The 16564-nt window shown below is 39.2% G+C and overlaps 1 protein-coding gene across 1 annotated transcript in view; it reads left to right on the top strand.

Annotated features, from left to right (window-relative positions):
• The window catches only part of LOC150076625 (2-Hydroxyacid oxidase 1-like), a 228425-nt gene that overhangs the window by 148493 nt on the left and 63368 nt on the right, over nt 1-16564 (top strand). The window contains exon 5 of the mRNA XM_090386736.1: nt 161-252. Coding sequence (XP_090242862.1) covers nt 161-252 — 92 coding nt within the window. The remainder of the gene's footprint in view (nt 1-160; nt 253-16564) is intronic.

Raw genomic sequence — 16564 nt, 5'->3', positions numbered from 1 at the left:
TCTTCATTAAAAAATTTTGTATAATTAATTGTCTGCTGCTCCATACTGGGTTAAATCCGTTTCCCTCATCAAGATACACAAGGAGCATTTATCAATTTTAATTTTAACATTTCCTTTGCTTCATGCAGAGAAAAATGATCAGTGCGTTTTAAATTTTCAGGTGAAGATGCCCTTCTTGCCCTTGAATATGGTGCAGCTGCCATCTTGGTGTCCAACCATGGAGCTCGTCAACTGGATGGAGTGCCTGCTTCGGTAGGTTTTGTGTATTATATTTCCATATTAAATCAGGGGCCTGCTTGAACGGTCAGAGTTAATAGCTTGCATGTTTCTGCCACCATGGTTGTTGTCTCGTTTATTTTTGAACTTTATTGAAACGATACTGAAATGTAAATGATTTGGAAGTAGAGGAGAGGGTTTTAGGTGAAAGGGAAATTCGTCTATCGATCGTGATTCAATGTAGCTGAAAAAATCTAGAAATAATGTTCAGCAGGCATGTAGGCATGCAAAAATGTATAGTAACTTGTGTAGGATGGAATCTGAACATCAATTCATGTCTACCTTGTTACAGTGTGATAGATACAAAACTCTGTTAAAGGCCAGAAATTTGTGTGCATGTGTGAGTGTGCAGGTAAACGTTCCCAATGTCCGTGTACACAATGGGTAGGTGGGTCACAACAGGTCCTCTGCATGTACTGTGGAGGACCTCGATTAGCTCGTGGGTATACTGTTCCCTGTCTATGCTTTATTGCACAAATACTGCACCCAACAGAGGAAGTGCTATACTGGTGGGTGTCAGAAATCTTTCCCCCCCAGGTTGTCCAAACTTGGAAGGGAGGAAAAAGTACCCATGGGCGCCCTTCCACAAGTTCATCTCACTACTACTGAGATCATCATTCTATTTGCATAACTCAGAATTTCTGAGTAACATGTTTGCATAATATTCCAATAATTAAATGCTAGATATTTACAGTTAAAGCATACTTGCACTAGTCAGTCGCAAGGAGACCCCTCCGCAAACTTTACAGGCTGTTGACAGCAATGAGATTTCAGTCTTCACCCTCACATTGTACTTTTCACAGTGTTCTCTTCACTCATCTTTAAGGTGGAGCTATCCCTCGGTCGAAACTTGGGTTCTTAACCCTTAAAATGATCCTCCACATGTTAGTGTCTAAAGTCCTTCGCCATCATATGTATTTTCCAACAAAATAATTTTAGAAGAATATTCTCTAATAGGTTTACCTTGGCAGCCACAATGACACTGCTGCTCCAATGTCCAAGTCTGTAAAGTTAAGGTTACCATCTGTGCAAAGTTCAAATCTCAAAACAAGGTCTAGTTGTTGTTTTCCTGTTTAATATTCAGTTAGTTTAGTTTTTATGTCCATTATTTATAGTTCAAAAATTATTTTATGCTATGTCTTGTAGTACAAACCATTGAGAAAACAAACAAGGAGGAAGTCCGTTTGTCAACCCTTGCTGGTATTATTACTATGTCCTATCCTACTTCTGAGCTAGGAAAAATGCAATATTCAATTTACTATCAGCATATTTATTTCTGTCTTCAATTTGTAAAGTACAACATGGTATATAACTCCAATAAAGTAGAAATCCTTTCACTAGGACATAATTCCTTTTTTCCTGTAATTAAATCACAACTTAACACCTCCATAATACATGCTACAGTTATTTATGAAGTGATTCCTGTAGTTTCATCTCTTTTTAAAATGAAATGAACACTTCACTCTCACTTGGTCCGTTCTAACAATAATATGCTGCGAACTGTCTATACATCATAAGGAGTACGGTTTCCATACTTGCCTCGAGGAGGCAGACTTACACTATCTAGTATTCATGCACGGATTGGGAATACCGCAGCGACATATTTATTAAAATGGGAAAAGAGTCTTTTATTAGCAAACAGGACAAAAACATGATCCATCTCCAAGACACACACCAACAGAGCTCTCTAAAATATTTCTAAAATCATAATATTGTGGAAAATGTAAAATAATATGCCCTGAAGTTTCCACATTGGTGCAGGGATAAAAGTCAAAATGTTTCAATCCCAACGGAGACAGCTTATAAGCCAAACCATGACCTGTTAAGAGGAACGCGCCTTGAGTACTGCGAACAGGTCTGGAGGCCTCATTTTAGGAAGGATGTAGATTTGCTTGAGCGTGTACAGAGAAGGTCAACAAGATTGGTGAGGGGGGGATGAAGGGATCCTCTTACCAAGAGAGACTTAAGTTCTGCAAATTGCAGTGGATAGAGAGTAGGCATCTGCACGGTGATCTGATTGAGGTGTATAAGGCCTTGAATGGGTTAAGCACGCTGAATTCTGATGGGATCCTTCCACTTCTTCAGATTACGAACCTAATAGATTGAAATTAAGAAAAGACACATGTTGAATAGATGTGCGGAAATTTGCCTTTAGCCAGCAGGTGGTTAATTGCTGAAACAAACTTCCATCTGTTGTTGTGGATGTTGACAGGTTAAATAAATTTCAGGAGGAACTGGACAGGCATTTGGAGGGAATGGCGTGATTTTTTTTTTTTTTGGTTGATGCTGCGTAAGCTCATACACTTGCTTTCTTGCATCACATGCCACTACTACTACTATTACTACTACTACATTACTTTTAAACGGACTGTAACCAAGGGTTACTTTTTGTATTTACAATTTCACGTTTATTAGTATTAGCCGCATGGTACAAGAAAGCATATGGCTTATGGTGCAGCAGCCAAAAAAAAAAAATTCCGAATAAACAATGATAAAAAAATAAATAAATAAAAAAAATAAAAAATAATAATTCATAAAAGAAAAGGAAATTAAACATGTCATCCTATGCACTTCCCTCACCCAAAGGTACTGTCCAGATGAACTTTGAATTTCCCCAAACTGTCAGCTTCTACCACCCGTGTAGGCAACTTATTCCAGTAATTTATAACGCGCTGGCTAAAATAAAACTTCCTGCAATGCAAATCTAAACATTTCCCCCGTAACTTGAATTTCTCTCCTTGTTCTAGCATCATATATAATCTTGAAAATTTCGTCCTCATTCATTTTACTGATGCCTCTCAGAGCCTTAAACACCTCAATAAAATCTTCTTTATGTGTCCAGTTACCAAACTCTACAACCCACATATTCGAAGTCTTTCTTCATAAGGACGCCCTTTTGCCGATCTCACCAGGCGAATTACCCTTCTTTGCACCCTTTCAAGAAGCTCGATGTCCTTCTGCAGGTGCGGTCTCCATACTTGAACACAGTATCTAAGTGTGGTCTAACACAAGCTTTAAATAATGGGATTATCACGTCCCTATCTCTACTTTCAAAAGTTCGATAGATCATCGATAGGACACCATAGGCCTTCCTGGAAACCTGTTTACAATGCTCAGAGAATTTGACATCTGACCGTATCGTAATGCCCAAGTCCCTTTCCTCCAATACTGGGTTTAGTTGAACTCCACCAAGTGAGTAACTTATTTTGGGATTACTATTTCCCAGGTGTAATACCTTACATTTTTTTGATTAAACCATAGCTGCCATTTTTCTGACCATTCCTGAAGTCTATCTAGGTCTCTCTGAAGAGTTTTAAGATTACCAGTTTTAAGATCATCTGCAAATTTAGACATCACGCCCTCTATCCCTTCGTCAATGTCGTTTATGAAAATTAAAAACAACAGTGGTCCTAATACTGATACTTGGGGAACCCCATTTCTTACATCAACCCAAACTGGGAAATAGTCATTTATCACAATGGCTATTTCCCACCTGCCCTAAAGTCATCCTGCTATCCGTCTAAGGATTTTCCCAGTGATTCTAACCTGATCCATCATATAAAGCATCCGCTCATCTGGGACTGAGTCAAAAGCTTTGCTGAAATCTAAATACTATAATAATTAATGATAAACACCAGCCAGGAATTAAACTAAAAATTTACTATACAATAAAATAATATACAATGAAATGTGATGCAAATAAAATAAAAACACTGATTAAATTATAGTTAAAATATAGTTAAAAACAATAAAATTAATTAAAATAAACTAGGTTAAAAGCGATAAAACAATGAAACCTGGAGCTTTCGGAGAACTGCCGTCTCCTTCTTCAACAACATACTACTAGTGCTAAGACACATCCTTAAGTAGCCGGTCCATGGCACTCATGCACGTGATCATCAGACACATGATCTACATTCTCCATGCGCGTATCGGAAATGGAAGTGGCTCGGGAGCATGTCAAACAGAATCAGTCATCCCTTCTGAGGACAACTGCCTCAAACAGGGGGTGTAAACGGATCCCCCTGTCCATATTCATAGTATTGTGACTGGATGAACCGATTCGCAAGCTCTCGAGCCACTGGCGTTCCCAAAATCCATGGGCGCGGTCGGTAATGACCGCGTCTTCAGGGGAGATCCGATGCTGCTTTTCCCAGAAATGCTCTGCCACAGCAGACCTCGCATAGTTAGCAGTCTTTATAGCGGTCGTGTGTTCCCCCAGACGGTCCTTTAAACGTCGGCCCGTTTCCCCCACATAACACTCCTCACAATCCGGGCACATAATCTCGTAGACCACATTGCTAGTATGGTCCTGGGCTACGAGATCTTTAACTTGGGATATCACTGTGTGCAACCTCCAACCCGGAAGTTGCACACAGCGAGTCTGGTACTCCCGCAATGCCTGTACAATACGTTCTGAAAGGCCCGGATAGTAAGGAATGTATGCAGTAGCCACAGGGGCAGGCCACTCCCTACGATTGGACTCAACCCATTTCTTACATCAACCCAAACTGCGAAATAGCCATTTATCACAATGGCTATAATAGGGTTGAGTATCATATCACTTTGAGAATACAGAGACAGTATATATTCTTGTGGAGACGAAGTAATATATTCTTGTGGACACGAAGTAATACTAAGGATTATTTTCTTTATACTGTATTCTTGTAAAGATGATGTAAAGTTTGGTAGAGTAGCGTATAGCATAACAATCCTCAAAGTAAACTTTAAAATTGTGCATGTAATCTCGCTGCAACTATCTGCAATGCATCAGAAGAAACAGTGCGACAAGTATGTGTGACATGGTAACACAAATCTCTGGGACTGAATGAGGGAATTCTGAATTAAACTTATTCTGTTACTTATTCTATGACCCAAGCTGAAAAGGTGTAGATAATTTTGTGTAGTTACATAGTTACTGTGCTCTCTCTCTCCAAATGTGTTAAACAATGGCTGATGGGGAAAACCCTGGTGAACACCAATCAATAAATGAATATACAATGTTACTCCCGATATTACCCCGGAAAAAACTCTGGAGTATGCCTCCAGGGCAGGATATATTGTTTCTGTAAATGGTTATTCACAAAATTTGGTTGATGTAAGTGGGGCTCCCCAAGGATTAGTATTAGGACCACTGTTGTTTTTAATTTTAAAAAAATTATATCGATGAAGGATAGAGGGTGCGACTTCTAAATTTGCAGATGATGTAAAGATTGGTAGAGTAGTTAACGATCACTGCTAAGCAAAGCTTATTCAGAGTGACCTCGATAGATTCAGGAATGGTCAGAAAAATGACAACGATGCTTTAAGTCAAAAAAGTGCAAGGCATTACAACTGGTGAACAGTAACTGCAAAATAACTTATACACTTGGTGGAGTTGAACTAAAGCCAATAGTGGAGGAAAGGTATTTGTGGTAACAGCTTCTAAATTACCTGTACGTGTAGAATCTTTTGTTTTTTTTTTAAAAAAAACATTCGTCTTTATACGCTAGCACATCATTGGAGTTTACATTAAATCAATCAACACAAATATTAATCGTATTTAACAGTCATGGCCTTGAACCCCAGTCCACTCAAAGAGCATGTTACTGCAGTTGTGGTGCTGATCACTCGGCTACTTGAGGCCTTAATTGTTGTTGGCGAATCTCATTAATTTATTGAAGTTCTGATTGGTCGTAAAGTTTTTGCATTTCTTTGCAATTTCTCCGAGTCAATTGCTAGTTGCAGGAGCTGTAGATCCTCATTCACTGTTTGGATGATTGGAAGTGTTTTGAAAGGGGTCGACTCGCATTCACATTGCAAGGCTACGTAGGACATTACCACATGAGTAGTAATGGGATACCATATAAACTGAATGCTTCCCAGTACACGTGTTTGGCTTAACCATGGCCAGAACGGTGTCAGGAAATTTTATTTTTTAAATTTTCTCTCAATAGATGGCGATAGTGGTAATTTCAGAATTTGGATTTCAATTTATTTTTAACTTTGGGGTTAGAGCAAAGGTCTGGTGTTTGAGTGGTTGATGACGTTTCCTCATGGCTACAGGTCCTTTCCATTACTTTCGTGTTAGACATAGTCTTGGAATGTACTGGTTGTGATGTCAAAATGAATTTTTGTGAATATTCTTTTTTATATGGCATTGCATTGTGGGTCTTAATTCGGAAGATGCATTCTGGGAAGTTTATTTTGGAGTGGCTATGCTGTGGGAGCTGCCCTCCATCCCCGCATCTACAAAGCAGATGCACCATCTTGCCTGCTGGTGAGATCTCAAAATAAAATTATCTGCAACTTAATATTCTTCAAGTTTTTGGTGGCCAAATTTCCATTTGTACTTGAGAAGCTGAAAAATTAATAGCTGAAGTCTTATCAAGTTTTTCTGCAATGATTTTTTTTCTGAAACCTCTGTCTGATATGTAAAATATTTTGCAAAGTAAAGAACTTTAAGACTTAAAATTAAGAAATTTCAATTGTTTATCGCTTAAAAGGTTACTTTACTCAATAATACAAAAGAATCACACAGAAACAGATAAAATATGTAAAAAAGAATAATTTCATCGGTTGTAACCTATAGACGAATTCTATACAAGATACCAGTAAGGATACAAATTATTTTCTAAGGTAGCTACAGAATGTTAAATTCATGCTGTATACATATAATACTCACGCATATTTTCACTAATATCACATTTATTTCTGTCCCTTTTTCCGCTACTTGAACGCGAATGCACTATATTTTAGAGAATAACTGGGCTCTAGATCTCTCATCATAGCTATAATTACCTGGTTGATGGTGTATGAGTTGAATATGAGATGTCTATTTTCTCTCTTACAGTTTGCTAAATTTTTCACTGTAATAAAAGAATGGCTGTGTGGAGATAGTGTTCATAAACACGTAAAAAGGAATTTTTTCGAAAGAAGATGGAAAATATTCGACTTTCTGTCGCTCATGTACCTGATCAAGATCCTCCATAACTCTCAGTTCCATTAGATGGAATAACGGATTTTCTGATTCCAAAGTCTGTAGGAAATCATCAATAAACGAGATTTTCATAGATAAGACCTACAAATCGGAAATGTCAAGAGTTAATTGAACTTCTGCCCCTTTGACAGTGATACTGCCTGTAGTTGACTCGGATTTTCCTATCTCAACTGTTAACAGGTAGGGGTGTAAAGTCTCTTTCACCTTCCAGGTAGGAATGCAAACATTTCCCAAAATTTTGACTTCAACTCATGTCAATCGTTTTTGGACAGCTTATGTAGGCATTCGCATTTTTAAACAAGAGTGTAAATCAAAGAGCTCTACTGATATCATTGAGTATGTACCCAAATGTCTAAAGAAAACATTCCAAGACACACACCAACAGAGCTCTAAAATATTTCTCAAATCATAATATTGTGAAAAATGTAAAATAATATGCCCTGAAGTTTCCACATTGGTGCAGGGATAAAGGTCAAAATGTTTCAATCCCAACGGAGACAGCTTATAAGCCAAGCCATGACCTGTCAAGAGGAACGCGCCTTGAGTTCTGTGTGCAGGTCTGGAGGCCTCATTTTAGGATGGATGTAGAATGATGTAGAAGGATGTACTGCCAAAATTATATTTCAGTACAGTGCATGGGTGCCGATAGACAAATCTGTGGCAGAAGTATTTGCTTGAGCATGTACAGAGAAGGGCAACAAGATTGGTGAAGGGAATGAAGGGATCCTCTTACCAGGAGAGGCTTAAGTTCTGCAAATTACAGTGGCTGGAGACTAGACACTTGCGAGGTGATCTGATTGAGATGTATAAGGCCTGGAATGGGTTGAGCATGCTGAATTCTGATGAGATTTTTCCACTTGTTCAGATTACGAACCGAAGGAGGCATAAATTGAAATTTAAGAAAGGACAGAGGGAGAATAGATGTGCGGAAATTTGCCTTTAGCCAACAGGTGGTTAATTGCTGGAACAAACTTACATCTGTCGTTGTGGGAGTTGATAGGTTAAAAAAATTTCAGGAGGAACTGGACAAAAATTTAGAGGGGATTGTTTCGTAAATTGTTTAGAGGGGATTGTTTCGTAAATTGTTTTGGCTGATTCTGCATAAGCTAATACGCTTGCTTTCTTGCATCACATGCCACTACTGCTACTGCTACAGCTGCTTGCTACTACTTGATGAGAGGCTTCATCTATTGACAGCTCATGTGTTTATCTAAAGACGTACGGTACTTAAGGAAGACTTTGTCCAGTTTGCCTTTGAGAGTTTCCAGATGAAAGACGCAAAGAGGTCACCAGAGTCAAAGTAGACCTTACGAGGTGTGGCTACCCTATCGACGTCCTTGACAAGTGTGATCTACAAGCACGCGACAACGTGACGACCAACAGCAACGCCAAGAGTGACGAGTCATCCACGAGGGCATTCATCCCATACTACCCCAACCTGTCATAACTGATCGGTAGAATCCTAAAATCACATGGGATAAAGCGCATCCAACTCCCAGGCAAGAAACTGCGTTCTCTCATTTCCAACATAAAAGCACCTGTCCCCACCCTTCTACAGAGCGGTTTGGTCTATCGCATCTCTTGCCGTGACTGCACGAGCTGCTACTTTGGAGAGAATGGACGTCGACTCGAGAAACGCCTCTCAGAACATAAAAGGGCGATCCGTTTGGCAGATGTGGAACACTCCGCTATCGCCGAGCATGTCTGGACAACCCACCAAGACATCGACCCACACCACGATGTCGTGGTTGTGGACAGGTCCCACCATTACCTAAGGCGTACCTGGTTGGAATCGTTAAATATAAAATGCTCAGATACCTCTTTGAACAGGAACAGTGGTTGTCAAGTTAATCCCATCACAGAGTCAGTAATTCTATCCATAGACAAACGCTGGCCACGTCACCACCATACGTCACAGCCACAAACATCAACAAACAATTTACCACGGGCCTCACGCACCATCCTGGCAGTGCATCTCTATTCCAACTGCCATTCAAGTATTTTAATCCGATGAAGGCTGCCACCCAGCGGAAAGCTTATTCATGTATCGTAGTTTAATGCTCTGTGCAACAAAATAAAAATTTTTTCGCAATAATAGACCTGTTATATTAACTTCTGTTCTGGGGAAAATAATGGAGTCACTGGTTAAAGAGGTAATAGAGGATCACCTGGACAAGAAGTCAGTAATAGTTCAGACATAGCATGGGTTTGGTAAGTGGAAGTCATATCTGACCAATTTGTTTGGCTACTATAATGTGTTCACAAGGGAGCTGGATGCAAAATATAATTTTGATATTATATACTTGAAGTTCAGTAAAGCTTTTGATACTGTTGCACATGCAAGACTGCTGTACAAATTGGAGTGGTATGGCATTAAGGGCAAGTTACTGCAATGGATAAAGGGATGGTTGAGTGGGAGAGGGCAGAGAATGGCAATAAATGAACAATGCTGTAGGCGGAATAATGTTATTAACTGGGTCGACCCTGGGCCCATTGTTGTTTTGTGTATTTAAACTGGGTCGACCCTGGGCCCATTGTTGTTTTGTGTATTTATGAATGATATCGATGAAGTTATATCAGGCTTAATGTCAAAGTTTGCAGATGATACGAAGGCTGGTAGAGCTGTTAATGACAGTAAAGACAGAATGCTACTGCAACAGGATCCAAAAAAGTTAGATGGGCTAAGAAGTGGCAATTGAAGTTTAACTTTGACAAATGCAAAATACTAGGAATTTTGGGGATGAGGGTAGCCTTGTGGAAGCAAAAATTTACGGCTCCAGCTAAAAGACAATTCTTTAAATTTTTTTCTTTTATTTACTTAAAATGGCATATTCATTTATTTTCTAAAGTAGCTTTATATTCCTAGTTACGATACTTAGTTTAACTTTTAACTTCAATAGAGGATTTGTCAGTTATAATTTATCAGTATCAGTAAGGGAATCCAATCCAATCCATGTGTTTTACAAGTTTTACAGCTCTGGCGAACACTAATTTTTAGTTATATTTAGCGGTTTATTGACTTAATCGTTATATTAAATTATTTTCTATAAGCATATTATGGACCTAGTCAAGATACTTGGTTTATTCTGGATTTAGAAAGTTAATTAATACTTAGTGTCCATAGATTTACAGTTCATAACTTGCCACCATTGTTATATGATACAACGTTATATCCCATACTAGATAGCATTAGCTTCGTATAGTACAGAATATAACATTATCAATTATTCACAAAACATTATTAATCTTGTCAAACTTCATTATCAATTAAACTGTACTGTTTTAACTAAATGCATATATAACGACTTAGATTTTACAAATGTACCATTATTCATCAATATATACAACGAAACTCTGAGATAATACTCCATACTGAAAAAAATATACATATAGTATATTTTCGCATTGATATATAATGAGATAGAAACTGCATTCAGATATAATTTTGTACTGAAATTGAAATTTTATTGAAATTGAATTGAAAAAATCATGACTAAGAACAGAGCAGCAAAGCAGAAGGCTCAAACTAATGAGAGTGCTGGATCTCAGGGGAGAACTAAGGGGGGGGGTGATTGTTCTCTGAATCACAGTGTTTAGAAATGCACTGCTTGTTTGATGATTGTGGAGCAATCAGGAAAAGGACATTATATTGCCAAGTGGAATTTCTATATGTGGGCAGTGTAAGGAGTGTGAGGAAATAAGGCGACATCGTGACATTGTTATGGGCCTATGTGAGAGCATGAGGGAAAGGGTGGATTCCCTCGAAGGATCTAAATTAAGGGGCACATCAAGCTCTCAGTTGCCCACATCAAAGCCAGAGCTTGCTGTCGACCATCACGCAAAACAGCGGAGACCCCAAGGCAGAATGCACCGGTCCTGCAGGAAATAATAATAATCAGTGACTCAATTTTCAGGAAAAAGGAGAAAATATTGTGTAAAAAGAATAATTGAACAGGACTAGTGTATGCCTGCTAGGGGGCAAAGAAAAATGCTGTTTCAGAGCAGATAATATCATTTAAGGGCACAAAAGGTGACATGATTGAACACATTGGCATTAATGATTTTAAGAATAGGAGACCAGCGGAATTACTTAACAAGTAGAGGTCACTGTTGAAAAAAAGCGGTGCATTAGGGTTGAATTTGAAAGTGTCTGCCATTCTGCCCAGACACAATAGGAGCGAGCATATGATGAGAGTCTTGTCAAATAATTTGTCCGTACAGAGATAGTGCAAAGTTCAAGGGGCAGATTTTTCTCAGCCTGGTCTCTGCTTGTTATCAGAAGAGATTGCTTCTACGCAGGTGCGATACACTTAAATAGGAAGGGTGCAAGAATATTTGCTGATGCTATGGAGGCAGTGTTCGTCGGTCTAAAAACTGGTAGCTTGGGGGGATACACGGACTAATATATTAAGTGTAGCCAGTGGCAGAGGTGAAAGTGATTCTTACACTGCTTCTATTGAAATGAGCAGCAGCCTGGAAAAGATGCCGGGTATTTCAGAGACTGCTGGGAGACATTGCAGTACAAGAATATACGTGTGTTCTGTTAAAGTAGCTAAGATTAAAAACAGGTGCATGTATACTTGTGTAAACACGAATGCTAGCAGTTTGGTAAATAAATTTAATGAATTTGAAGTATAGGTCAAAACATCAAAGGAAGATATCGTTGGGATACCAGAGACGTCGAGTCACACCGATATAAGGAAGGCAGAACTGGAATTTGACGTATACAATGTGTACAAAATGGAGAGACAGGATAGGGAGGAGGGGTTATGCTATTAGCTAATAAACACATCAAATCGAAGGAAGAGCAGCCAGTGAACATCGCGGGACATTGCACTGTCGAGACAGTTTCGTGTGATATAAACACTGGGAAATCAAAATTGAGTGTAGGAGTGTGCTATAGGCCTAAAGACTCTGAGGTGTATAATAAAAATTTTACAGGGAAATAGAATGGGCCAGTAAATCAGTCTTATAATGGGGATTTTAATTTTCCAGTAATAGACTGGAATTTGTGGGTTGGTCACTCACACACTAACAATGCTTTTCTGGATTAATTGGATAAATGTTTTCTACATCAGCATGTTTGGCAGGCAAATAGAGAGAGTAATGCTCTTGATCTTATTATTAGCGGTGATTCTTCGTGCATTAGCAATCGGCAAATAAAGGGAACCACTAGGTGGCATTAATCGCAGTTTGCTGAAGTTGGATTTACTCAAAGAGATAACTACCATCAGGGGTAAAGGGAAAGATTTTTCCTTTCGTAAAGACGACTATGGAAGTCTGAGACACTATTTAAATTCTATACGGTGGGACCAATTGATGATATTACCAACAACAAATTCAAAATGGGAGGCATTCAAAGAATTAACCTTGGAAACTACTAGGCTTTACATACCAAGTAAGAAATATAATTCAAGATTTAGGTCTCAATGTGTTTCAGATGAATTAATGAGACATCAGGCAGAGAAAATAAAAAGCATGGGATACTTAAAAATTAATGGGTGACATGGAAGCCTATGATAGAGATAAGTTGGGTAACCAAGTAACAAAGGAGATTAGGCAGGCAAAGGCAGATTATGAGTAATCTTTGGCAAAGGATTCAAATAAAAACAGCATAGGTAAACTCAGAAGGAAAGGGATGAATCAGATTGGTCCTGTGGATATTGAGGGTTCAAATTTTTATGATCCGGCTCAGGTGGCTAACCAAATAAATGGGTATTTTGCATCTACATTCACACATGAGGAGTTATTCAGGAAGGGGAATGCCAGAGTTAAACTCTGGCATGAGCTGCATGATTTTGTAATAACTGAGAGGAAAGTGGAGGAGAAATTTTTAAAGTTAAACATAAAAAAAGCACCCGGGGTGGACGGGATCTATGCAGTAATATTAATGGAGGCAGCAAAGGAAGTAAGTAAAGCCTTAGCCATAATTATGAGAGCTTCTTTGGATTCAGGGGAGTTATGTATGGACTGGAGTTGTATAAATGTGACCGCAATTCACAAAGGACGATCAATGGGCGACATAAGTAATTATAAACCTGTTAGTTTAATTTCTGTTCAAGGCAAATTAATGGAGGTATGGGTTAAAGAAACACTGCAGAATCATCTAGACAAGACTTCAATTATAGCTCGGACACACACACACCCACACACACACACACACACACACACACACACACACACACACACACACACACACACACACACACACACACACACACACACACACACACACACACACACACACACACACACACACACACCATGGTGTTCTTAAGGGGAAATCTTGTCTAATGAATTTTATTGGATACTGTGATGCAGTCACAAAAGATCTGGATGCAGGAAATAACTTTGTTATCATACATTTGGATCTTAGAAATGCTTTTGATACTGTTGTGCATGGAAGATTGCTGTACCAATTGGAGCAGTGTGACATTGGAGGCAAATTGTTGCTTTGCATAAAGGGATGGTTGAGTGGCAGAAGACAGAGTGGTAATTAATGGACACTGCTCATCGTGGACTAATGTTATTAGTGGAGTCCCTCAGGGCTCAGTGTTGGGTCCATTATTGTTTTCTGTATTTATAAATGATATTGATGATGGTATATCAAGCTTAATGTCCAAGTTTGCAGATGATACAAAGGTTGGCAGGGTTGTCAAGGACACTACTGACACTATGCTGCTGCAACAGGATCTGGAAAGGTTGAGCAGATGGGCTGAGAGGTGGCAAATGAAGTTTAACATTGACAAATGTAAAGTACTACACATGGGAAACAGCAACCCCAGAGCAACGTATCAACTCTGTGGTACTACACTGACAGTGGTAGAGAATGAAAGGGACTTGGGGGTGATTGTGCAGGCAGATATGAAGTTCTCTGAGCAGTGCAGACGGGCTGCAAGAGTAGCTCATGGAGTATTGTCAATGATATACAGGAATTTTTCCAGCAGGGATAAGGAGGTGATTATTCCATTGTATAAGGCAATGGTCAGGCCACACCTAGAGTACTGTATACAGGTCTGGAGGCCTCATTTCAAGAAGGATGTAGAGCTGCTGGAACGAGTACAGAGAAGGGCAACAAGATTAGTGAATGGAACAAAGGGGTGCTCTTAAGAAGAAAGGCTTAAGTTTTGCAAATTACAGTGTCTGGAGACTAGGCACCAGCGAGGTGATCTGATAGAGGTGTATAAGGCCTTGAATGGTTTAAGCATGCTCAATGCTGATGGGATTCTTCCTCTAGCTCAGAAAAATCACCTGAGAGGGCATAAATTCAAATTGAGGAAAGACAGATGTAGGATAGACGTGGGGAAATTTGCCTTTAGCCAGCGGGTGGTTGGTTGGTGGAACAGACTGCCATCCCTTGTGGTGGAGGTCGATAGCCTAAATAAGTTTAAGGCTCAGCTGGACAGGTATTTTGAACGAACAGAGGGGTGAAGTGGAAGTGGTTTTTTTTTTTTTGGCTGATGCTGCATAAGCTTGCTTTCTTGCATCAAATGCCTCTACTAATGCTAATGCTAATGCTAATGTAGCAACTTACCCTTAATACCATTCTGCTCCAATTTGTACAATAGATTTCCATGCGCAACAGTGTCAAAATCTTTCCTGAAATCCAAATATATGATATCAAAATTGTTTTTTGCATCCAGTTCCTTTGTAGCCACATCATAATATCTTATCAAATTTGTCAGACAAGACTTTTCCTTAACAAACCCATGCTGTGTCTGAATTATTGCTGCAGTCTTGTCTAGATGATCCTGCAATGCATCTTTAACCAGCGACTCCATTATTTTACCCGGAACAGAAGTTAAACTAACTGGTCTGTAGAAACTCGTGTCACCCTTCCATCCCCCTTTGTGAATTGGGGATACATTTGCACATCTCCAGTCCGTGGGAACCTCCCCTGAGTCCAAGGATGCTCTCATAATTATGGCTAAGGGTTTGCTTAGATGCCTTGCCGCCTCCTTTAATATAACTGGATAGATCCAATTCAACCCCAGGTGCTTTTCGTACGTTTAACTTCAACAATTTCTCTTCCACTTTGCTCTCAGTTATTACAAGATCATTAAGCACCCTGCTACAATTTGATAACCTTCTGCCATTTTCAAACCTTAATAATTCCTCACGTATGAATGTAGATGCAAAATGCTCATTGTTTGCTATCTGAGGAGCATCATCAACAGTCGAACCATCGATGTCAAGTGGACCAATCAGATTCATCCCCTTCCTTTTAGAATTTATATAAGTAAAGAAATCCTTGCTGTTTTTCTTAGCATCTTTTGCCAAGGATTTCTCGTAATCTGCCTTCGCCTGCCGAACCTCTTTTGTGACCTGATTACAGATTAACTTATATCTGCCATAGGCTTCTGTGTCGCTTGATAATTTATATGCATCCCATGCATTTTCTTCTCTGTTACGAGTCTCATTAGTTCATTTGACAACCATTTAGGCCTAAACCTTGAACAATATTTCTTAATAGGTATGAAACTTTTGGTAGCTTCCACGATTAATTCCTTGAATGCTTCCCACTTAGAATTTACTGTTGGTAACATCGTCAGTTGATCCCACTGTACAGGATTTAAAAACTGTCGGAGACCACTGTACTCGCCTTTCCGGAAGCAAAAACCCTTTCCTTTACCCGATGGTAATTAAATCTTTAAGTAAATCCCACGTCAGTACACTGTGATCACTGCCACCTAGTGGTTCTTTTATCTGCAAATTCCTAATACATGAATGATCACTGCTGATAACGAGATCAAGAGTATTACTTTCTCTGGTTGCCTCTCGAACATGCTGCTGCAGAAAACAATCATCCAATAAATCCACAAAAGTCTGACTAGTGTGTGAGTGCCAAAACCACAAGTTCCAGTCAATATCTGGGAAGTTAAAATCCCCCCATTATAAGACATTCCGATTTACTAGCCCACTCTATTTCTCTGTACAATTGTTCATTGTACTCATTCTAGTCGTTAGGCCTATAACACACTCCTTCTCTAATTTTTGCTTTCGCAGTGCTTATGTCACACCAAACTGGTTTAGGTACTCTCCGTTCACATTGACTCCTTTCTGCGACCAGTCTAATCTTCTGAAAGCTTCCCAAAGGGCAGCAGTAAACAGCTTCGGAGATATTGTGTCTCCTTGTCGAACTCCTTTCTCGATTTTAAATTTGCTACTGTCTTTGTCTAGTCTAATAAAGGAGGTAGCACTCTCATATATTTTCTTCAAAATCATAATATATGGGGTGTCTATGCCTTGTCTTTCCTGTGCCGAAACATTGCCTTATTCTGTATAGAGTCAAATGCCTTTTCATAATCC

The sequence above is a fragment of the Mastigoproctus giganteus genome, chromosome 12 (genome assembly GCF_048544385.1).
Source record: "Mastigoproctus giganteus isolate SK-2022 chromosome 12, ASM4854438v1, whole genome shotgun sequence".
Lineage (NCBI taxonomy): Eukaryota > Metazoa > Arthropoda > Arachnida > Uropygi > Thelyphonidae > Mastigoproctus > Mastigoproctus giganteus.
Note: the sequence above shows the minus strand (reverse complement) of the source record. Positions and strands in the feature narration are given on the sequence as shown.